Source organism: Oncorhynchus kisutch, linkage group LG23 (assembly GCF_002021735.2).
Source record: "Oncorhynchus kisutch isolate 150728-3 linkage group LG23, Okis_V2, whole genome shotgun sequence".
Classification (NCBI taxonomy): Eukaryota; Metazoa; Chordata; class Actinopteri; order Salmoniformes; family Salmonidae; genus Oncorhynchus; species Oncorhynchus kisutch.
The window spans coordinates 6,964,386-6,989,826 of record NC_034196.2 but is presented as its reverse complement, the minus strand read 5'-3'; the positions used below and the strand labels follow the sequence as shown (position 1 = coordinate 6,989,826).

General features: G+C 42.9%; 1 protein-coding gene across 16 annotated transcripts in view; it reads left to right on the top strand.

Annotated features, from left to right (window-relative positions):
- Window positions 1-20,366: 20,366 nt before the first annotated feature.
- The window catches only part of LOC109877945 (mitogen-activated protein kinase 10), a 112,847-nt gene continuing 107,772 nt past the window's right edge, over window positions 20,367-25,441 (top strand). For 4 of the 16 annotated variants that reach the window (XM_020470186.2, XM_020470191.2, XM_020470189.2 and 1 more), the window contains exon 1: window positions 20,403-20,671. In XM_020470186.2, coding sequence (XP_020325775.1) covers window positions 20,669-20,671 — 3 coding nt within the window. In that variant the 5' untranslated portion in view covers window positions 20,403-20,668. Of the gene's footprint in view, window positions 20,672-25,441 lie in introns of all 16 variants that reach the window. The other 12 variants (XM_031803006.1, XM_031803007.1, XM_020470188.2 and 9 more) reach the window with 6 other exon arrangements.

Sequence of the window (25,441 nt, the reverse complement as noted above, 5' to 3'; positions counted from 1 at the left end):
CATGTTCATTAATTGTTTATGGTTCATTGAACAAGCATGGGAAACAGTGTTTTTAAACCCTTTACAATGAAGATCTGTGAAGTTATTTGGATTATTATGAAGTCTTTGAAAGACAGGGTCCTGAAAAAGAGACGTTTCTTTTTTTTGCTGAGTTGATGTAGATGAAAGGGAAGTATGAGAAACCTTTTCCAGGAATTTTACAAGGTCCTTAGAATGCTGCAGTGGACCTTCTTTGGCATTCCTATTGGCTAACCAAGAAACCAGCAGAGCACGCATTTTAATGCTGGTGGTTGTTGTTTTGATGGTGGTGGGAGAACGTTCTGTAGCTGTATAATAAGATGCTTTCGATCACATCTGGTTCTCATAGCAAATCATTCACTCAGCATTCCATAAACATGCGCATGAGTATTAGCCCACAATATCTTCAATATGAGTAGAAAGTTTATACTCAAGAGTTTAACTGTAACGGGATTCTTCCTGGGAAGGAGAGGCGGACCAAAATGCAGCGTGGTTGAAGTTCATGTTTTTCAATAAGAAAACTAAACATGAACATAATACAAAACAATAAACGTGGAAAACCCGAAACAGCCCTATCTTGTGCAACAAACACAAAGACAGGAAACATCCAAAGCAAACTATGGTCAGGGTGTGACATTAACCATAAAGAGTAGCAGCTGACTTCAGTCTTTGCTTAAATAAATGCAGCTCAAACTTTCAGTTATTGCCATTCTCAGTAAAACAATGTATTCTACAGCAGTTGATGGGTACGTACATGAAAGTGAAGTATGATAAACATTTTCCAGGAATTTTACAAGGTTTTTAGAACGCTGCAGTGGACAGGCAGTGGACAGGCATATAATGGCATACAATGACAGACATATTTCTGAGCTGAGTTATAAAAGCCCTTTAACTGTGAACTTGTTAAATCTAGAAGTGAAAATACAAAGCTTCTCATGAATGCTCAGAGAGGGGCCTAGATCAAGGCTAGACTTGACATCACATTCATTGACCAAGGACAGTAGCGTTTCTGAAGACCCATAGCAAACCGGCTATGTCACACGCCCCAAACCGGCTATGTCATCCCCAGTTGGAGAATTCCTGAAATAAGGAAAGAATAAGCAGGAAGGGAATCCTCCATGCAGGATTTCTGAAAAAAACGTAACTTTGGGAAAGTTACCAGAATTGTGTAATCCTACTCAGAATCTGCAGAAGCTGGGAATTGTCCTATGACCCCAGTGACTAAATTGATCTGCACAGTTTCTAATCTCTCTCTCTGCAGTAGCCAGTCTAATAATGACATCAGTATTTGCATAGATTAATCATTCTATGTATAGTCAAAAAGGCTGGCATCCAGTCACACAGAGAAAGCAGGCAGCAGGGCCTTTTGAACCTCCTCCATGTCAATCCAGAATTCACACAGTGGACAATAAAGCTAGCCTCGCTGAGCTGCCTGATCTCGCAAGCTTACAGGAATGTTGCTGCAAGGATTGCAGTCTGGAAGGGCAGCAAAGGCGTGAGCATTAATCACGCCTTTTCCCATCACAGTTGCATCAGACCAATCTGCGTCCGCTGATGAACTATGGGGGTGGTTAAGTTGATGACGAATGCTGACAGGCAGTCGACAACAACGCATGTAAAGTCATACTTATGAGGTGATAGCTAAATATAAAGCTTCACATGTGTAATGGTTTTCTTCATCTGAAGGAGAGGCGGACCAAAGCGCAGCGTGGTGGTTATTCATATTCTTTAATTTATAAAGAAACTACACATGAGATAACTAACAAAAACAACAAATGTGAGAAAACCTAAAACAGTCCCATCTGGTGCAAACACAAAGACAGGAACAATCACCCACAAACACACAGTGAAACCCAGGCTACCTAAGTATGATTCTCAATCAGAGACAACTAATGACACCTGCCTCTGAATTGAGAACCATACTAGACCGAAACATAGAAATACCCAAATTATAGAAAAACAAACAGACTGCCCACCCAACTCACGCCCTGACCATACTAACTAAATACAGAACACAGGAAATAAAGGTCAGAACGTGACAGTACCCCCCCCCAAAGGAGCGGACTCCGGCCGCAAAACCTTGACCTATAGGGGAGGGTCTGGGTGGGCGTCTGTCCGCGGTGGCGGCTCTGGCGCAGGACGTGGACCCCACTTCACCATTGTCTTAGTCCGCCTTATTGTCCGCCTCCGTGGCTTTCTCACCATGGCCACCCCTCTCAATGACCCCACTGGACAGAGGGGCAGCTCGGGACAGAGGGGCGGAAGCTCTGGACAGAGGGGCAGAAGCTCTGGACAGAGGGGCAGAAGCTCTGGACAGAGGGGCAGAAGCTCTGGACAGAGGGGCAGAAGCTCTGGCGCCTCTGGGCTGAGGGGCTCTGGCGCCTCAGACTCCGGCAGCGGCGCCGGACAGGCGGGAGACTCCGGCAGCGGCGCCGGACAGGCGGGAGGCTCCGGCAGCGGCGCCGGACAGGCGGGAGGCTCCGGCAGCGGCGCCGGACTGGCGGGAGGCTCCGGCAGCGGCGCCGGACTGGCGGGAGGCTCCGGCAGCGGCGCCGGACTGGCGGGAGGCTCCGGCAGCGCTGGAGAGGAGGGAGCCCCTGTAAGGATGGGCCGGAGAGACAGCCTGGTGCGGGGGGCTGCCACCGGAGGGCTGGTGCGTGGAGGTGGTGACGGATAGACCGGGCCGTGCAGGCTCTCATGAGGACAGCCATAGGAAAGGAAGACTCAGAGTTACCTCTACTCCAGGGGATAAGTTAGAGTTAACTGCACCTCATATTGCAGCCCAAATAAATACTTCAGAGTTCAAGTAACAGACATCTCAACATCAACAGTTCAGAGGAGACTGCTTGAATCAGGCCTTCATAGTCAAATTGCTGCAAAGAAACCACTACTAAAGGACACCAATATCAAGAAGATGCTTGATTGGCCCAAGAAACAGAATCAATGTATATTAGACTGGTGGAAATCTGTCTTTTTGTCTGATGAGTCCAAATTTGAGATTTTTGATTCCAACCGATGTGTCTTTGTGAGACGCAGAGTAGGTGAACGGATGATCTCTGCATGTGTTGTTCCCACCATGAAGCTTGAAGGTGGTGGTGTGATGTATGGGTGTGCTTTGCTGGTGACACTGTCAATTATTTATTTAGAATTCAAGGCAAAATGAACCAGCATGGCTCCCACAGCATTCTACAGCGATACGCCATCCCATTTTTTTACCAAGAAGAAGAATAGAGTGCTGAATCAGATGACCTGGCCTCCACAATTTTGATTTGTTTAACACTTTTTGGTTACTACATGATTCCATATTATGTGTAGTTTCATAGAAAATACAAAAAAACGAAGGAAAACCCTTAAATGAGTAGGTATGTCCACACATTTGACTAGTTCTGTATATATAGCTAGTTCTAATATTTCTTAATTCCTTTCTTTTAATTTTGGCAATTTGTGTGTAATTTGTATTGTTAGGTATTTCTGCACTGTTGGAGCTAGAAATAAGCATTTCACTACACAAAATGTGTATTCGACCAATACAATTTTATTTGATATGTACAGTTGAAGTCGGAAGTTTACATACACCTTAGCCAACTACATTTAAACTCTGTTTTCACAATTCTCGACATTTAATCCTTGTAAAAATTTCCTGTCCAAGGTCAGTTAGGTTCACCACTTTATTTTAAGAATGTGAGAATAATAGTAGAGAATGATTTATTTCAGCTTTTATTTCTTTCATCACACTCCCAGTGGGTAAGAAGTTTACATACACTCAATTCGTATTTGGTAGCATTGCCTTTAAATGGTTTAACTTGGGTCAAACGATTCAGGTAGCCTTCCTCAAGCTTCCCACAATAAGTTGGGTGAATTTTGGCCCATTCACCACAGAGCTGGTATAACTGAATCAGGTTTGTAGGTCTCCTTGCTTGCACATGCTTTTCAGTTCTGCCCACAAATCTTCTATTGGATTGAGGTCAGGGCTTTGTGATGGCCACTCCATTACCTTGACTTTGTTGTCCTTAACCATTTTGCCACAACTTTGGAAGTATGCTTGGGGTCATTGTCAATTTGGAAGACCCATTTGCAAACAAGCTTTAACTTCCTGACTGATGTCTTGAGATGTTGCTTCAATATATCCACATACTTTTCCTGCAGAGCAGCCTTTTAGGTTATGTCAATATAGGACTCGTTTTACTGTGGATATTGATACTTTTGTATCTGTTTCCTTCACCATCTTCACAAGGTCCTTTGCTGTTGTTCTGGGATTGATTTGCAATTTTCGCACCAAAGTACGTTAATCTCAAGGAGACAGAACGCGTCTCCTTCCTGAGCTGTGTGGTCCCATGGTGTTTATACTTGCGTACTATTGTTTGTACAGATGAACATGGTACCTGCAGGCATTTGGAAATTGCTCCCAAGGATGAACCAGACTTGTGGAGGTCTACAATTGTTTTTCTGAGGTCTTGACTGATTTCTTTTGATTTTCCCATGATGTCACGCAGAGGCACTGAGTTTGAAGGTGTGCCTTGAAATACATCCACAGGTACACCTCCAATTGACTCAAATGATGTCAATTAGCCTATTAGAAGCTTCTAAAGCCATGACATAATTTTCAGGAATTTTCCAAGCTTTTATAGGCACAGTCAACATAGTCTATTTAAACTTCTGACCCTCTGGAATTGTGATACAGTGAATTATAAGTGAAATAATCTGTCTGTTAACAATTGTTGGAAAAATGACCTGCGTCATGCACAAAGTAGATGTCCTAACCGACTTGCCAAAACTATGGTATGTTAACAAGAAGTTTGTGGAGTTGTTGAAAAATTAGTTTTAATGACTCCAACCTTAGTGTATGTAAACTTCCGACATCAACTGTATATGACAATGACCCATTAAAATTGCATGTAGCCAGAATATATTAGACAAATACAAATGCAAATGTAATTACTTTTGTTTTAAATCTCGAGAAACAATCCTAACTAACCAATATTCTCTGAAATATCTATGTATTTTAGAAAATGCTTAATTATTCGTATAATGTTCTTCACATTCAAAGCATTTGTGGTTTTAGTTTCTCTCCTTGTACAGACAATCAAATGGTACTTTCAAGCAACGACAAAAAGCTGCAGTTACGGGACAAAGATTTACATCCTAAATCACTTCTCAGCCCTAGTCATTCTAAATGGAGAAAGAAGTTTAGTACGCAAGCAAAGTCTTCCCAAGGTACTGATACAATCTGTTAGTGGAATTGTAAAAGATGAACTATTGATAAAATATTTTTGGCTTTAGTGGCAAGTATGTGAAATATTTTCAGGTGAACTTCAGTAACTACAATGCTGTCATGAGTTTCTTGAATGAGAACCAGAACCACTGGAAGTTCATTGTGAGTAAAATCCTTTTTCCAAAATTGATTTAGATACATTTTGTGAAGGGTTATGAGGGTTGTGATATGGGTAATTTAATAGTAAAATCATTTAAGTTATCAATACATTTCTATATTGCTTGCCCAGTATCTGCATGAACCATCAGGCCAAGTGTTTTTGGTTGACCCTGCTAGACAGAAAGAGAAGGAGGAATCGGAACATGCTGCATTCAAATTCCTGTCTTAGTTATTCCATTGTTCTGGATCTAATACATATTTGCATTTTACTTACATTCATAAGTGTAATAATTTTTTATGACATACTGTGAAAAACTTGTCTGCTGGCTCTGTCACTTTCAGACATGCGCAGAGCAGATTGAAAGAGGAAGGATAGCTCTCGACTTGAACCACAGGGGTTCTCTGTAAAGAGAGAGTAATCCAAAAGGCACAGACACATTCCTTGACTTTCAATTGGCACCCTTGACCTGGGTATTTTCTCCCAATTGGCTCTGTGGTGCTTAGTCAATGGGAACTCCATTGCTGGCCCCATCATAAAGTTTTTACACAGTCTGGCAGTCTGACTAAAGTGCCAGAGGTATGAGGAGAGACATCCTCCTTTGGATTTATGGGTACAAATATTTCCTAACACTTTGGATCCTATTCTTGGACAGTTAGAAGACAATGCTTCAATGCAAAAAAAATATATAATTTCTAATTACTGTCCATGAGTAACCTCAATCTTGTGGTTCTGAGGGTGTTTCGGCCAATAACGTGCCAACTAAATTCTACCACTGACTAGTCTCTCATGCCCCTATGAACAGGGATACAGGGCAGTAGTTTTTAATCTAAACCAGACTTTTTTACTGGAGTACACTAACCCCTAATTGGGGCTCTTTTTTTGACACACAGTAGCAGTTTACGGATAAGAAATCAAGAAGATCAAGACGTAGATTGTTGTCAGGGTGTATTACGTCCTGTGCTGGCCCCATTGTCATATCCATTCTGGATTCTGAGTGGTAAAATCATAGCTGAAAAATGCCTCTATGTATGTGTATACTGTATGTGGGAATATTTTATGTCCGTCCTACATGTAGTGTTCGTACATGGAATATTCTTCAACGGCATATATCATAAATTGCTATTTCAAATAGAAGTATTATGTTCAACAACTGACATTTTCAGATATTATTTTGACAAACACACTATAACACACTTTGGTACTTACAATTAATTCTCTATTGTCATAGATTTGGTGGGCACTGTCATCTGTGATCTTTGTGATATGACTTTAAGCACGTACTGATGAAACTGTCACTTTTCTTAAAATTTACAAACGCTCTACATTTATTCACTCTGTGATAGGGTTGGATCCTATACTGTACATATGTACATGAATGTATTGTGTGGTATCCCAGGAGGTCAACACCGAGGGATGGTAATAGCGGGGAGGTACGTGAGGCGATGTTGGTTCCCTCTGCTGGGAATACGGGAGCTGGGCACCCCGACACGGACAGCTAAGTGGAGGTAATTAGAGGAAAGTGCCAACCAGCCGTGGAGGCTAAATAAAAGGAGCACGATGGCACACCGAGGGAGAGAGATGGACACCAGTTAAGCGAGAGAAGGAAGACTGAGCTAAACCTAAGTTATTTCTTTGCTATATTTATTTTCTGTCCTAAGTAAAGTTGTTTTTCTGACAAAAGCCTCCCTGTCTCAGTGTCAATCTCTGCACGCTCAACCCAACACCCCACGTTTACCACAATAGTTAAATTGACTGTGCATATATGATAAACAGAGAGTAGCAGCACTGTAAAAGAGGTTGGGTGGGGGGGGGACTCAATGCAAATAGTCCAGGTAGCCATTTCATTTCCTGTTCATGAGTCTTAAGGTTTAGGGGTAAAAACTGGCACGGTCTCTGCTTTCTTAATGTGAGAGAAAGGCAGGCAGGCTGGCAGATTCTCTGAGCGATGGTCCTAAAGCCAACCATTCAATACGCTAAACAGCCGTTGCATTTTAATTGGGATTGGAATGATTTTGGTCTACTTTTTTGTAGCCTACTTTGGCATTTTTGGTCTTGTGCTAGGGTGGATTTCATGTTGGATAAGCTTCAAGATTTAAGAGACTTACCCAGTGATATTTTGTTTGATATTCATGACATAATCTGTGTTTTAGCACTGTAGTGGGATTGCAATTTTCTTAATAATTCCTAGTTATAAAGTTGTCCTATCATTTACTTCATAGGATTCATAGGATTTTTGTATTCTAAAATCAAATCAAATTTGATTTGTCACATGCGCCGAAAACAACAGGTGAAATGCTTGCTTACAAGCCCTTAACCAACAATGCAGTTTAAAGAAAATACCCCTCCAAAAATATGATAAAATAATAACAAAATAATTCAAGAGAAGTAGTAAAATAACAATAGCGGGGCTATGTACAGAGGGTAGCGGTACAGAGTCAATGTGTGTGGGCACCGGTGTCGAGGTAATTGAGGTAATATGTACATGTAGGTAAAATTATTAAAGTGACTAGAGTATCCAATACTCCAATACTCTACTCAGCAAACTGGATGCAGTTTATCACAGTGCCATCCATTTTGTTACTAAAGCACCTTAAACCACCCACCACTGCAACCTGTATGCTCTAGTCGGCTGGTCCTCGCTACATATTCGTCGCCAGACCCACTGGCTCCAGGTCATCTACAAGTCCATGCTAGGTAAAGCTCCACCTTATCTCAGTTCACTGGTCACGATGGCAACACCCACCCGTAGCACGCGCTCCAGCAGGTGCATCTCACTGATCATCCCTAAAGCCAACACCTCATTTGGCCGCCTTTCCTTGCAGTTCTCTGCTGCCTGTGACTGGAACGAATTGCAAAAATCGCTGAAGTTGGAGACTTTTATCTCCCTCACCAACTTTAAACATCTGCTATCTGAGCAGCTAACCGATCGCTGCAGCTGTACATAGTCCATCTGTAAATAGCCCACCCATTTTGTCTATGACTAGGGTGGCTGGAGTCTTTGACAATTTTTAGGGTCTTCCTCTGACACTGCCTGGTATAGAGGTCCTGATGGCAGGAAGCTTGGCCCCAGTGATGCTCTACCCTCTGTAGTGCCTTGCGGTCGGAATCCGAGCAGTTGCCATACCAAGCAGTGATGCAACCCGTTAGGATGCTCCCGATGGTGCAGCTGTATAACCTTTTGAGGATCTGAGGACCCATGCCAAATCTGTTCAATCTCCTGAGGGGGGAATAGGTTTTGTTGTGCCCTATTCATGACTGTCTTGGTGTGCTTGGACCATGTTAGTTTGTTGGTGATGAGGACACCAAGGAACTTGACGCTCTCAACCTGCTCCACTGCAGCCCCGTCGATGAGAATGGGGACATTCTCAGTCCTCCTTTTCCTGTAGTCCACAATAATTTCCCTTGTCTTGATCACATTGAGGGAGTGGTTGTTGTCCTTGCCCCACACTGTCAGGTCTCTGACATCCTCACTATAGGTTGTCTCATCGTTGTCAGTGATCAGGCCTACTGTTGTGTCATCAGCAAACTTAATGATGGTGTTGGAGTCGTGCCTGGCCGTGCAGTCATGAGTGAACAGGGAGAACAGGAGGGAACTGAGCAGGCACCCCTGAGGGGCCCCTGTGTTGTTACCTACCCTTACCACCTGGGGGTGGCCTGTCAGGTAGTCCAGGATCCAGTTGCTGAGGGAGGTGTTTAGTCCCAGGGTCCTTTAGCTTAGTGATGAGCTTTGAGTGCACTATGGTGTTGAACGCTGAGCTGTAGTCAATGAATAGCATTCTCACATACAGTAGGTGTTCCTTTTTTCCAGGTGTGAAAGGCAGTGTGGAGTGCAATAGAGATTGCATCATCTGTGGATCTGTTGTGGCGGTGTGAAAATTGGAGTGGGTCTAGGGATTCTGGGATAATGGTGTTGATATAAGCCATGACCAGCCTTTCAAAGCATTTCATGGCTACAGGTGTGAGCTCTACGGGTCGGTAGTCATTTAGGCAGGTTACCTTAGTGTTCTATTATGGTCTCTTGAAACATGTTGGTATTACAGACTCCGACAGGGAGATGTTGAAAATAACAGTGAAGACACTTGCCAGTTGGTTAGTGCATGTTCGGTGTACACATCCTGGTAATCCTTCTGGCCCTGCGGCCTTGTGAATGTTGATTTAAAAGTAAACCTTTGTCACCCCTGCCCAGCAACTGGAGTTTATCACACTGGATGTGTCCCAAAATGACACCCTATTCCCTATATAGTGCACTACTTTTGACCAGGGCCCATAAGGCTCTGGTCCAGGGTTTCCATTAGCCGGTAATAGCCGGCTTTTGACTATTAAAAAAAATCTGATTTGAAATAAAGTTGGTGCCAGCCAATTGTTCCGGGATAATTTTTTAACTCCCATTGCGAAATAATGCATTTTAGCCTATTAATTTAATGACATACCAGTCGATGTACCACGAGTGCTGCCACAGCTCCCCAAACCGCTTGTTCATTGCTGCTGGAGCAAAACGTGCTTTTACTGTATAAGCCCAATCATTGGGCAACAATTCTAATTGCAATCTTGTCTTAAACTGTTTTGATGGCCACAATTAAGAAGAGCTACAATTGAGATTTCTCAACTGGTAATTGAAGTGCACTTCCCATATGTGGCATTCAAAACTCCTGGGAACTTATACATCTCCAACTTCAGAGTGTTCAAGACAACTGGGAACTCAAAAAAACGGGAGGGAGGGAACACAGCCATGGGAGACTTCTCTCTTGAAGAGAACCAGAGAGAGAGAAAGAAGCTGTCACTGCTCCACAATCAGCAAAGAAGTCCAAGATATGCCTTTGGAGCTTCTTTATGAAAACCAGTAATGCACCTGCCTTAAGAACCCAGAGACAGGTCATCGAGCAAGAGCTGGACAGCTACACTCTGATGGCAGCAGACAGTGAGGCTGATCCTTTCGAGTGGTGGCGAGTTCAAGCATCCAACTTCCCACAAGTGAGTTGTCTGACAAAGAAATACATATGCATCCCTGCCACAAGTTTGCTCTCTGAGAGAGCATTTAGCACTGGGGTCAATGTGGTCACAGGCCAACTTTGCAGCCAGAAACTGTCAATAGGCTGGTGTTCCTGGCACAGAACTTGTGAAGAGTGAGGCAGTGAATTGTTGCATGGTGAACTGAGAAACATACAGACTGTCTGGATAATGCTTGCTTGAAGAAGTTAGTTTGAAAAGGTTTACAACTTGAATACTTAAAATATGAGCTTATTTCATTTTCTGATAATTTAACTCCTGGTTTTGTTTATGTTTCATGTTTGCACAGGTTTACCACAGAAGTAAGAAAAAAATATATATATAAAAAATATGCAATGGCCCCTTTCTGTTTCTATAAGATTGGTCTGCTTGTGTTGTCCTGCAGTAGCAAGCTTACTATATCATCACTTTCTTAAGCCATGGATGGATATGGGGACTTGTGGTTTTGATTGAATTATTTGTGCTGGCCAATGATTATGACTGCGATTTCAATCTAAACATAAATTAATATGTTGGCCTCTCGAGTGGTGCAGTGGTCTAACACTGAACCCAAACCAGCTGCGTGCGTGCGCCATCGTGCAAAAATCTATTTTGTCCCCCTATACCAAACGTGATCACGACACGTAGGTTAAAATATCAAAACAAACTCTGAACCAATTACATTAATTTGGGAACAGGTCAAAAACCATTAAACATTTATGGCAATTTAGCTAGTGAGCTTGCACTTGTTGTGTTTCGGAGGACGCATGGCTCTCGACCTTTGCCTCTCCCGAGTCCATACGGGAGTTGCAGCGATGGAACAAGACTGTAACTACCAATTGGAAACCACTAAATTGGGGAGAAAAAGGGAGAAAAGTTCAAAACATGTTTTTAAAAATAATATGTGGTGCAACTGGCCTGAGCCGATTTGAAGTTTAATATGTAGCCTAGTAGGCACACAGTAACTAGCTAGATAACTTAGCTGGTTCATTGTTGTCCATGTGAGGAAGTTAGGCTAGCAAGCATTTTAGCTAGGTAGCCTATGACATCAAAAACTAAAAGTGTACGTTATGACAGTGCCACAGACCGTTTTGCCAACATGAAAGGTGAGGATGCCAATGGCATTCAACTAGTCTTAATATTGTTAGAGATAGGGGGCAGTATTTCCCCTTTGGATGAATTGCGTGCCCATAGTGAACTGCATCAAAATCTGTCCTAAATTGCTAATATATGCATATTATAATTAATATTGGATAGAAAACACTCTGAAGTTTCTAAAACCATTTGAATTATGTATGTGAGTATAACAGAACTCACAGGGCAGGCAATCTTGCAAACTAGTTTTGAAATCCTGAAAGTTGGGGCAACTTTGATGTCATCGCCCCCTCCCTTCCCAACAAGTTATGGATCTGGAAACACTTCCTATGTCTTCCACTAGATGTCCTCAGTAGAAAGTGTAATGGAGCATTTGCTGTGAACTTTGACCTAATGGGAAGGAAAGTGCTAAAGTGTCGCAAAAGATTCAGGTGCTTGAAGGCGCGTATGCGTTGGAGTGCTTCGTCTGTTCCAATCAGCCCCAGATGAACATGGATGGCCCGGTTGGAATGCTATTCGATCTGTATGATTGTAACATCCTGAAGATTGATTCTGCACTTAGTTTGACCAGTTTCGTCGACCTGTAATATGTAATTTGGAAGTTTTGATGCAAAATTATCCTGGACCAGAAGTCATTTTTTGGGCATTTGAGCTGAAAGTGGTAGCAAATGCTGCTACATGGACACTAGAATTGAACATTATGAAACAAAACGATTTATTGTTGAACTAGGACTCCGTGCACTACATTCTGATGGAAGATCATCAAAGGTAAGGGAATATTTGTGTTGTAATTTTGTATTTCTGTTGACTCCAACATAGCGGAGAAATATTGTTACGTCTGAGCGCAGTCTCAGATTATTGCAATGTTAGACTTTTTCCGTAACGTAAAAAAAAAATGTGACACAGCGGTTGCATTAAGAACCAGTGTATCTTTTTAATTATATGTAGAACATGCAACTTTAGTCAAAGTTTATGATGAGTATTTCTGTTATCTGGCTTAGCTTTCTATAATTCCTCCGGACATTTTGGAGAATTTTCTGAACATGGCGTCAATGTAAACCGAGATTTATGGATATAAAATGCATATTATCGAACAAAACATAAATGTACTGTGTAACATGTCATATGACTGTCATCTGATGAAGATTTTCAAGAGGTTAGTGAATAAAAAATGTTTTATCCTGCTTTTGTCATTTTATCTTTTGTTGTACAAAATGGCTACGTTTTGCTTTGTTTTGGTAGTGGTCTAACATAAATATATGCTGTGTTTTCGCCGTAAAACATTTAAAAAATCTGACACGCTTGGTAGATGAACAAGGTGTTTATCTTTCATTTGAGGTATTGGACTTGTTAATGTGTGGAGGTTAAATATTTCTAAGAATATTTTGCATTCCCTGCGCCCCCGTTTCAGCTGAACGGGGGGGACGGTGTAGTTCCTGTAGGGGAACCCATTGGCTTAACAAGTTTTAAGTAGGGTGAGTCAACAGTTCTTGTTTTACTTGTGCGCACACACATACACACAGACTGAAATCAGTACCATGGACAGCCACATGATATTTAAACACATTGAGTGGACTAAATCGTTTTTGGTATCTTTAAGTTTGTTTTCTCTGTATTAAACTAAGCATACAGTGCATTCGGGAAGTATTCAGAATCTTTCCTTTTTTACACATTTCGTTGCAGCCTTAATCTAAAATGGATTAATAAAAATGTTCCTGATTACAATCTAAAAACTACTACCTCATAATGACAAAGTGAAAGCACGTTTTTAGAAATGCTTGCTCATTTATTAAAAGTAAAAACAAGTACCTTATTTACATAAGTTTTCAGACTTTTTGCTATGAGACTCCAATTTGAGCTCAGGTGCATCCTGTTTCCATTGATCATCCTTGAGATGTTTCTATAACTTGATTGGAGTCCACCTGTGGTAAATTCAATTGATTAGACATGATATGGAACACACTCCTGTCTATATAAGGTCCCACAGTTGACAGGGCATGTCAGAGCAAATACCAAGCCATGGAATTGTCCGTAGAGCTCTGAGAAAGGATTGTGTCGAGGCACAGATCTGGGGAAGGGTGCCAAAAAATATCTGCAGCATTGAAGGTCAAATCAAGGGAAAGATGAAAACCTGCTCCAGAGTGCTCAGGACCTCAGACTGGGGCGAAAGTTCACCTTCCAACAGGACAACGATCCTAAGAACGCTGCCAAGATAACACAGGAATGTCTTCGGGACAAGTCTCTGACTGTCCTTGAGTGGCCCCCTTGAGTGGCCCAGCCGGAGCCCGGACTTGAACCCGATCTAACATCTCTGGAGAGACCTGAAAATATCTCTGCCACGACCCTTCTCACCCAACCTGACAGCGCTTGAGAGGATCTGTAGAGGTGAATGGGAGAAACCACCCAAATACAGGTGTGCCAAGCTTGTAATGTCCTATCCAAGAAGATCAAGGCTGTAATTGCTGCCAAAGGTGCTTCAACAAAGTACAAAGTAAAGGGTCTAAATACGTATGTAAATGTGATATTGCCGTTTTATTTTTTGCAAACATGTTTTTTTTAAACTATTTACTTTGTCATTATGGGTTATTGCTTAGATTGAGGAAAAAATTACAGTTGAAGTCAGAAGTTTACATACACCTTAGACAAATACATTTATACTCAGGTTTTCACAATTTCTGACATTTAATCCTGGTAAAAATCCCCTGTTTAAGGTCAGTTAGGATCACCGATTTATTTTCAGAATGTGAAATGTCAGAATAATAGAGAGAATGATTTATTTCAGCTTGTATTTATTTCATCACATTCCCAGTGGTTCAGAAGTTTACATACACTCAATTCGTATTTGGTAGCATTGCATTTAAATAGTTTAACTTAGGTCAAATGTTTCGGGTAGCCTTCCACAAGCTTCCCACAATAAGTTGGGTGAATTTTGGCCCATTCCTCCTGACAGAGCTGGTGTAACTGAGTCAGGTTTGTAGGCCTCCTTGCTCACACACGCTTTTTCAGTTCTGCCCACAAATTTTCTATTGGATCAAGCAGCTGTCGGGAGACCTCAAAACAGTTGATCCATACAGCTAACCCAAAGTGTGCTAAATCGAAACAGAACCGAACACATAAAAAGTGAACCGGTATGGTACTAGGGGTGGTTCAAATGCTTTTAAGATACAAGTGCATCGGTCCGCGAGACCCCAAATCGATCAAAATGTAGCATGCATTGGTCATATAATTGATTCAAACGTTACGAATCGTCAGTTCACTTTCTTTCTACCTTCTGAAAATACGCTAGGAAGAGTGATTCGCACATTGACCAACAACCGAGGTAAAGACAATTTCAAGTTGGATATTCAACGTATATTCGCTCTTTCAAACATCAATAGCTTTCAAACCACTTGAGCCACAGGCTCCAATAAGTGTCATGATGATGGAGAAATTGCACACAACATTGCACAGGTGTTATTTACACGATTTGGACATTAATTCGCTTTCTAAAGCTAATAAACATGTGGAAATGTTTATTGCATTCCTAGTTGAATTAGTTAGGGAGCGTAAACAAAGTACACACTTTTATTTACATTTGAATTTCAATAGCTCCTTGGTCATGTGACCTAATGACTTCAAACAAGGTTCAGAATGTCCACTCAGTGGGCCTACACATTGCACACCCTTTAGTTTGTCAATTTTCATCTCACTGTCACGTTCTGACCTTAGTTCCTTTGTTTTTGTCTGTGTTTTAGTATGATCAGGGCGTGAGTTTTCTATGTTGGTTTTTGAGTTCGGCCTAGTATGGTTCTCAATCAGAGGCAGCTGTCAATTGTTGTCCCTGATTGAGAATCATACTTAGGTAGCCTGGGTTTCACTTTTGGTTTGTGGGTGTTTGTCTTCCGTGTCAGTGTTTGTCGCCACACGGGACTGTTTCGTTCATTTCACGTTTATTGTTTTGTATTTCGTAGTGTTCAGTTTATGTTGTAAAATAAACATTATGGACACTTACCACACTGCGTTTTGGTCCTCCGATCCTTCTTGCTTCTCCTCCTCAGAAGAGGGGAACACCCACCACAAAAGGACCAAGCAGCGTGGTAATGGGCAGCAGCAGCAGCAGCGGCCAACATCACAAGACTCCTGAACATGGGAGGAGATTCTGGACGGCAAGGGACCATGGGCACAGGCTGGAGAATATCGGCGCCCCAAGGCTGAGCTGGAGGCAGCGAAAGCCGGTGGTATGAGGAGGCAGCACGGCGGCGCGGCTGGAAGCCCGAGAGGCAGCCCCAAAAAATTATTGGAGGGGGCACACGGGGAGTGTGGCGAAGGCAGGTAGGAGACCTGCGCCAACTTTCCGTGCTTACCGGAGAGAGAGTTGTACTGGTCAGGCACCGTGTTATGCGGTGGAGCGCACGGTGTCCCCAGTACTCGTGCTTAGCCCGGTGCGCTACATCCCAGCTCCCCGTATCGGCCGGGCTAGAGTGGGCATCGAGCCAGGTGCCATGAAGCCGGCTCTGCGCATCTGGTCTCCAGTGCGTCTCCTCAGGCCAGCACAGCCCAGTGCGGGCTCTTCCACCTCGATGCACTGGCCTGGCTACGGGGAGCATTCAACCAGGTAAGGTTTGGCAGGCTCGGGGCTCAAGAGCTCCAGTGCTCCTTCACGGTCCGGTCTATCCGGTGCCACCTCCACGCACCAGCCCTACGGTGGCAGCCCCACGCACCAGGCTGTCTTTCCGTCTTCTCCCTACAGGTGCTCCCGCCTGTCCAGCGCTGCCAGAGCCTTCATCCTGCCCAGCGCTTCCAGAGTCTCCCGTCTGTCCTGAGCCGCCAAAGTCTCCCGTCTGTCCTGAGCCGCCAGAGCTGCCAGTCTGTCAGGAGCCGCCAGAGCCGCCAGCCAGCCAGGAGCCGCCAGAGCCGCCAGTCAGCCAGGAGCCGCCAGTCAGCCAGGAGCCGCCAGAGCCGTCAGCCAGCCAGGAGCCGCCACAGCCGTCAGCCAGCCAGGAGCCGCCAGAGCCGTCAGTCAGCCAGGCGACGCCAGAATCGCCCTTCACTCCGGAGCTGCCGGAGTCTCCCGCCTGTCCGGCGGTGCTGGAGTCTCTCGCCTGTGCGGTGCTGCCGGTGTCTTCCCCCTGTCTGGCGCTGCCGGAGTCTCCCGCCTGTCCGGTGCTGCCGGAATCTCCCGTCCATTCGGGACCTGTTGTGTGGGTCTCCAATCCAAGGTCGGCGGTGAGGGTTGCCGCTCTAAAGAGCCCACAGAGGCGGGCTAAGAGGCTTAAAAAAAACTATGGTGAATTGGGGTCCATGTCCCGCGCAACTACCGTTGGCATGCAAAACATTCAATCTAAAACAAAACAAAGCATAACACGTTATAAATAATATCAAATATCAATGCAGAATGACGAATTAGCCATCCATTGTGTTATTTCATAAAATGTCTTACATGTGTCACTGTTGTCAAAAGATTATAAACATGTTAAATAAAGTTACTAACCCAGTCAGTCTTTGGGCCAAATCCAGGTTCTTTATCAGTGGCACACATGAAGCAGTTGTTGGCTTGTTGAAATCTGAAATCATAGGCATGAACTGAACATATGGCTGTCCCACACAGCTACATAAAAATAAAGAATTAGCATTTACTTAGAATTAAATGTCATTACATACCAGACATTTTAGTATATCCTCAGCCATTTCTTTTCATAGTTGCTTCATATGTGTTTTTGTGAAGGTTCTATATCAATTTTGGAGGAGTTGTTGGGAAAGTTCTGTGCAACTACCTTGGCCATCTACACCAAAGAATACAATAGAGTTTTCAACCTAATTGTCACATAACAACTAACCATTCATTATTGAAAATATAACTATCAAAGCAGCATTACAAAGACCCCACAGGTGAAAGTGTCCTGCTACACTGTGTGAATTATTTCCTCTCCTTTTCACTTTGTCTTTTCCATGGCAGGATCTTCTCATTTTGAAGTATTCTCTTTTTTATGTAAACATAATGGAATTCTGATTAGTTATAGGCAAATGAATACACAGGCCAACATTGTATGCTGTTTTCCTTATCACTATAATCTAGTAGAGGTAATTTCCTTCATGCCCCATTATACATACAGCCTAAATTATAGGCACTGAACAATTTACAAGATAATAATAAAAGTAGCATACAGTCTTGGTCAACATTTTGGAGAATGACACAAATATTAATTTTCACAAAGTCTGCTGCCTCAGTTTGTATGATGGTAATTTACATATACTCCAGAATGTTAAGAAGAGTGATCAGATGAATTGCAATTAATTGCAAAGTCCCTCTTTGCCATGCAAATGAACTGAATCCCCAAAAATAATTTCCACTGCATTTCAGCCCAGCCACATAAGGACCAGCTGACATCATGTCAGTGATTCTCTCGTTAACACAGGTGTGAGTGTTGACGAGGACAAGGCTGGAGATCACTCTGCCATGTTGATTGAGTTTGAATAACAGACTGGAAGCTTCAAAAGGAGGGTGGTGCTTGGAATCATTGTTCTTCCTCTGTCAATCATGGTTACCTGCAAGGAAACACGTGCCGTCATCATAGCTTTGCGCAAAAAGGGCTTCACAGGCAAGGATATTGCTGCCAGTAAGAGTGCACCTAAATCAACCATTTATCATTAAGAACTTCAAGTGGTTCAATTATTGTGAAGAAGGCTTCAGGGCACCCAAGAAAGTCCAGCAAGTGCCAGGACCGTCTCCTAAAGTCGATTCAGCTGCGGGATCAGGGCACCACCAGTACAGAGCTTGCTCAGGAATGTCAGCAGGCAGGTGTGAGTGCATATGCACGCACAGTGAGGCGAAGACTTTTGAAGGATGGCCTGGTGTCAAGAAGGGCAGCAAAGAAGCCACTTCTCTCCAGGAAAAACATCAGGGACAGACTGAAATTCTACAAAAGGTACAGGGATTTGACTGCTGAGGGCTGGGGTGAAGTCATTTTCTCTGATGAATCCCCTTTCCGATTGTTTGGGGTATCTGGAAAAAAGCTTGTCCGGAGAAGACAGGGTGTGCGCTACCATCAGTCATGTGTCATGCCAACAGTAAAGCATCCTGAGACCATTCATGTGGGGGGTTATTTCTCAGCCAAGGGAGTGGGCTCACTCACAATTTTGCCTAAGAACACAGCCATGAATTAAGAATGGTACCAACACATCCTCTGAGAGCAACTTCTCCCAACCATCCAGGAACAGTTTGGTGACGAACAATGCCTTTTCCAGCATGATGGAGCACTTTGCCATAAGGAAAAAGGGATAACTAAGTGGCTCGGGGAATAAAATATCGATACTTGGGGTCCATGGCCAGGAAATTCCCCAGACCTTAATCCCATTGAGAATTTGTGGTCAATCCTCAAGAGACGGGTGGACAAACAAAAACCCACAAATTCTGACAAACTCCAAGCATTGATTATGCAAGAATGGGCTGCCATCAGACAGGATGTGGCCCAGAAGTTAATTGATAGCATGCCAGTGCGGATTGCAGAGGTCTTGAAAATGAAGGGTCAACACTGCAAATATTGACTCTTTGCATCACGTTCATGTAATTGTCAATAAAAGCGTTTGACACTTATTAAATGCTTGTAATTATACTTCAGTATTCCATAGTAACATCTGACAAAAATATCTAAAGACACTGAAGCAGCAAACTTTGTGGAAATTAATATTTGTGTCATTAGGATTTTTTAAAAGGCAGTATATGAGGCTGAATTAACTGTTTCGCTGCCAGACAATGCTCCGCTGATAGCCAGGTGTAGCAGTGGTAAGGTGTTGGGACTGCTGTTGGGACTCTGCTAGAGGGACAGCTTTATGTAGGCCCTAACAGTTTGTAGGCACTGTTTGTCACCGTTATAGTGCAAATAATACTTGATCAGTTTGGATTTCTCGCAGTAAATCTGCAGTGTCCAAATTACTTATATCTATGTTCCAGCCCCCAGATAATCCGCTCGAGGAAAATTGGGCCCATCGGTGAATTGGGGACCCCAGTTGTATTGTGTGATGCCCATATCCCTATATGTCTCTCAGAAGTATCTATATGATCAACAAAAGCCTTTTTAGCATAGCAGTTAAAAATAGCAACGATGAGCACTAACACATCAACTATAGTCAGGAAGTAATTTAGCATCAAGGACTTCATTCCTCAGTTTGGGCCCGGTCACCTGTTTCTAGCTCACTATTTGCCCTCTAGTGGTTAAAAAAAAAATTGCAAATACTATCAGAATTGCAAATGTGTGCTTGTTCAAGGGATCTCGGTGAGATGTGTCTGGTCAATGTTCATTTGGAAGGAAGACAGTAGGTAGGCTACATCACCATTGAATATCTCATGTGCCAGTGTAGGGTGTTGTCTTTCGGATGGGACGTTAAATGGGTGTCCTGACTCACTGTGGTCACTAAAGATCCCATGGCACTTATTGTAAAAGTAGGGGTCTTAACCCCAGTGTCCTGGCTAAATTCCCAAACTTGCCCTCATACCATCATTGCCACCTAATCATCCTCAGTTTCCAATTGGCTCATTCCTCTCCCCTGTAACTATTCCCCAGGTTGTTGCTGTAAATGTGAATGTATTCTCATTCAATTTACCTGGTAAAAAATATATTAAATCAGTATTCCATTAAAATATTTTTTATGTGTGTGCAATACATCCTTTAATGTTTATAAACTCAAAAGGGAAAGCTGTGTGTGTGTGTGGAATGAGTGAGTGAGACCTATGATATGGCCAGAGGGTGGAATCTTAAGCGCGCCTGACCGCCTCCCCGCATATCTTGAGCGCACTGGCAGGACGTCGCAGGATCAGAGAGAGGGAAGCGCGAGCTTCTCTCCTTCATGCACACCCCTCCCATCCATTCCCGGCTATGCTTTGGGTATGACGTCACATGTGCTCCCTTAGGTTGCCATAGCAATTTATTTCCCTAACCCCGTTCTTTTTTCTGTCCCTCCTCCTTTCTGGTACGTTCCCAATGGTACAGCCAGCATCTTGCAGCATAATGCTTACAAGACGGTAAACGGGGAGTGATTCAGCATTGCAATCGTAATTTCAAGGCTATACCGGTATTTTTTTCTTCCATCGCTGCATTTTTTTCTAGTTATCTCCATGTTCACTTTTATTTTTCTGTGCGTGCTAAATCGTTAAATGTCTCTCGTTGGAATGTTTTGAACAGAACTGTCACCGGCCTAGGATCGTCGTCAGCTGGCACGGAATGGTATGTTTGCTCGGTGTGGTGTGGTGGAACAGTGATGTTGATGCAGCGGGAACCTGCTGACGGATGGGGTGATGATTATTGCTCTAAGGTTAATGACGTCGACTAATGGCGTTTCTTTCAGTCTTAGAACGCGACAGCGACAATAACAAACCTCTTTTGATTTGACTTGTCCAGTGTTTGTTATAAATATGTGGTCAGGGATGGAATTAATAAGGTGTTGATTTGATATGTTATTGATGCAGGACACAAATGTTGTTGTCCACGGGGATGTTTTTTTCTACCCTTGATTGATGGTCCTGCCTATACATGCACCGACATTTCATAACATCCCTTTCATTATCACTAGGCTGATGTGTTAGTATGTAGGCCTATCAACAATTGAGAATATAATATCAACAATGTTACAATATAAATATGTCAATACATCAATGAATGCTATATTATTTAGCGTTTATAAGGCATCACGATAGGACTTAAGGCTAGATCTGGGCCTGGCTACATTTAACTTACATTTGATCAATTTAAACTGTAGACCATTCAGCCAGGACTTTATAGTTAGGCCTATGCACCCACTCCCAGATGTCAGCTGAACCTTGTGTGGGCTATGGACTCAATCACCTACAGAATGACTTTGCATCAATGCTTCTCCGTTATAAATGTGCACATTTACAAACTCGTCCAGAAACAAACTAGTCCAGAAAGATCATGAATGAATGGACCACCTGACATATTATTGCACAATGCATGATGAGATGTGAGAGATCTCATGAGATTGAATCTCAAGAGATTGAATACATTATTGATACAGTAACAGGTGCTTGAAATTTGAACACAGCAAAACACACTGATTGTTTTGGAGTTGTCTATATATATATATATAAGCTTCTTACTGAGTTGTGTTATGCTATGTGAATGAGACAATCATCAGTTTTAAGGTGGTCAATATAATGTATAGCCATTAAGTTGTTGTGGTGATCTTGGTACAACGAGAAAACAAGGTCTCATTAGAATATGTCAAAATAGTGGCCTTCAACCATTATAGTTTTACAGTACCAGTCAAAGGTTTGGACACCTACTCATTCAAGGGTTTTTAATTATCTTTACTATGTTCTACATTGTAGAATAATAGTGTAGACATCAAAACCATGAAATAACACGTATGGAATCATGTTGTAATCAAAAACGTGTTATTGACTAATTATTTGGATTCTTCGAAATAGCCACCCACTGCCTTGAAGACAGCTTTGCTCTCAACCAGCTTCACCTGGAATGCTTTTCCAATACCCTTGAAGGAGTTTCCACATATGCTGTGTCACGCCCTGGCCATAATAGAGAGGCTTTTTATTCTCTATTTTGGTTAGGCCAGGGTGTGACCAGGGTGGGCATTCTATGTCCTTTTTTCTATGTTTTGTATTTCTATGTCTTGGCCTGGTATGGTTCTCAATCAGGGACAGCTGTCTATCGTTGTCTCTGATTGAGAACCATACTTAGGTACCCTTTTCCCCCACCTGTTTTGTGGGAAGTTAACTTTGTAGTTGTTCAGGCCACATAGCCCAAAGCTTCACAGTTGTTTTTTTTGTTCTTCGTTTTGTCGGCGTCATTTTAAAATAAAGTTAAAATGTACGCTTACCATGCTGCACCTTGGTCCAGTCCTTCAGCCAGCCGTGACATGCTGAGAATTTGTTGGCTGCTTTTCTTTTACTCTGTGGTCCAACTCATCCCAAACCATGTCAATTGGGTTGAGGTCAGGTGATTGTTGAGGCCAGTTCATCTGATGCAGCACTCCATCACTCTCCTTCTTGGTCAAATAGCCCTTACACAGCTGGGAGGTGTGTTGGGTCATTGTCCTGTTGAAAAACAAATGATAGTCCCAATAAACACAAACCAGATGGGATGGCATTTCGCTGCAGAATGCTTTGGTAGCCATGCTGGTTAAGTGTGCCTTGAATTACAATGTCGTAACATTAAACATTCTTAAAAATGCAAGTGTCTTACACCCTTCAAAAGATTAGAATCTTGGCAATCAAACTATGTTTTCCGATTTAAAATAGCTATTACAGAGAACAAACACCATGCTTTTGTTTGAGAAGAGCAATCAACAACAAAAACATTTTCCGCCATGACAGTTTTTACACATTCACATCTGAAGGTAAAATTATGACTTACATTCTGATATCTGATATCTATTCTCTTCCTGAGGGTCCCAGTGATTAAATGAAGTGCCGTTTTCTTTAAATCAAAACATTTTGTAAACCGTTTGTGCTGTGAATTCCATGTCTATAATTTTTTTAACGGAGCATTCGACGTAATTACACACAGTAAACAATCGTTTATCTAGTCATGGATTGTTTCAGTGCATTCCTCTGGATGTTTGCAACACAGCCAAACATCATTGTTTTTTTTGCGGGGAGTATTGACCGAAGTGAACTGATTTGAAGACAACGAGCAATGACTACCTTGCGCACCAATAATTTTAGCGAAGTTTCGTTGATTGACTGTATTTTTGCCCAATGACCACTGATCTTCTTGAAATCTAGCTGGGTAGATAGCCAATGAGCTGACGTAAACGCCAGTATTTAATGGTTTTGGGTTGGACACCATTCCTTGTTTGTAAATGCACGCATAAGGAACTCCATTCTCGCCTTGACTATCAGAGGAGTTGCCATGACGCTTGTTACGCGCAGCAGTATTTCAGAAAGTTTCAGCGATTTCATTGAAGACATCATGGCGAATAAATCAGGGGAAGCAAAGTCTAAAGTGAAAAAGTGAAAGTGAGACAGATTTTTTGTTTGAGGAATCTTTGAGTGTTATGATTCAAACAGGAACTGTTTCTGCAAGGACAGGACAGGACGTACTTCTGGACGGGTAAGTGCTAATGCCGTTTTATGATTATTATTATTATTATTTTTTGTGCAAAATAAATAAATAAATATATATTTAGCAATTTGCAATGAAATGTGTGGTTTGTTTGTTTGGGTGTGTGTATGTATATATGTGTATATAACCCTAACCCTAACTTAGTGATCACATTCTAAATTAAGGAGGGAAACAACAAAGGTGTTTATTTAACCTTTTATGCCATTTTTTATTTGGAGATTCTGAAATGCTCTTGACTTAAAGTAATGACACTAAATGATATGACTGACTGAAGAATTTAACTTACAATATATATATATATATATATATATATATATATACACTGCTCAAAAAAATAAAGGGAACACTAAAATAACACATCCTAGATCTGAATGAATTAAATATTCTTAATAAATCTTTCTTTACATAGTTGAATGTGCTGACAACAAAATCACACACAAATTATCAATGGAAATCAAATTTATCAACCCATGGAGGTCTGGATTTGGAGTCACTCTCAAAATTAAAGTGGAAAACCACACTACAGGCTGATCCAACTTTGATGTAATGTCCTTAAAACAAGTCAAAATGAGGCTCAGTAGTGTGTGTGGCCTCCACGTGCCTGTATCAATCAAATCAAATGTATTTATATAGCCCTTCGTACATCAGCTGATATCTCAAAGTGCTGTACAGAAACCCAGCCTAAAACCCCAAACAGCAAGCAATGCAGGTGTAGAAGCACGGTGGCTAGGAAAAACTCCCTAGAAAGGCCAAAACCTAGGAAGAAACCTAGAGAGGAACCAGGCTATGTGGGGTGGCCAGTCCTCTTCTGGCTGTGCCGGGTGGAGATTATAACAGAACATGGCCAAGATGTTCAAATGTTCATAAATGACCAGCATGGTCGAATAATAATAAGGCAGAACAGTTGAAACTGGAGCAGCAGCACAGTCAGATGGACTGGGGACAGCAAGGAGTCATCATGTCAGGTAGTCCTGGGGCATGGTCCTAGGGCTCAGGTCCTCCGAGAGAGAGAATGTATGACCTCCCTACAACGCCTGGGCATGCTCCTGATGAGGTGGCGGATGGTCTCCTGAGGGATCTCCTCCCAGACCGGGACAAAAGCATCCGCCAAGTCCTGGACAGTCTGTGGTGGATGGAGCGAGACATGATGTGCTCAATTGGATTCAGGTCTGGGGAACAGGCGGGCCAGTCCATAGCATCAATGCCTTCCTCTTGCAGGAACTGCTGACACACTCCAGCCACATGAGTTCTAGCATTGTCTTGCATTAGGAGGAACCCAGGGCCAACCGCACCAGCATATGGTCTCACAAGGGGTCTGATGATCTCATCTTGGTACCTAATGGCAGTCAGGCTACCTCTGGCGAGCACATGGAGGGCTGTGCGGCCCCGCAAAGAAATGCCACCCACACCATGACTGACCCACCGCCAAACCGGTCATGCTGGAGGATGTTGCAGGCAGCAGAACGTTCTCCACGGCGTCTCCAGACTCTGTCACGTCTGTCACGTGCTCAGTGTGAACATGCTTTCATCTGTGAACAGCACAGGGCGCCAGTGGCGAATTTGCCAATTTTGGTGTTCTCTGGCAAATGCCAAACGTCCTGTACGGTGTTGGGCTGTAAGCACAACCCCCACCTGTGGATGTCGGGCCCTCATACCACCCTCATGGAGTCTGTTTCTGACCGTTTGAGCAGACACATGCACATTTGTGGCCTGCTGGAGGTCATTTTTCAGGGCTCTGGCAGTGCTCCTCCTGCTCCTCCTTGCACAAAGGCGGAGGTAGCGGTCCTGCTGCTGGGTTGTTGCCCTCCTACGGCCTCCTCCACGTCTCCTGATGTACTGGCCTGTCTCCTGGTAGCGCCTCCATGCTCTGGACACTACGCTGACAGACACAGC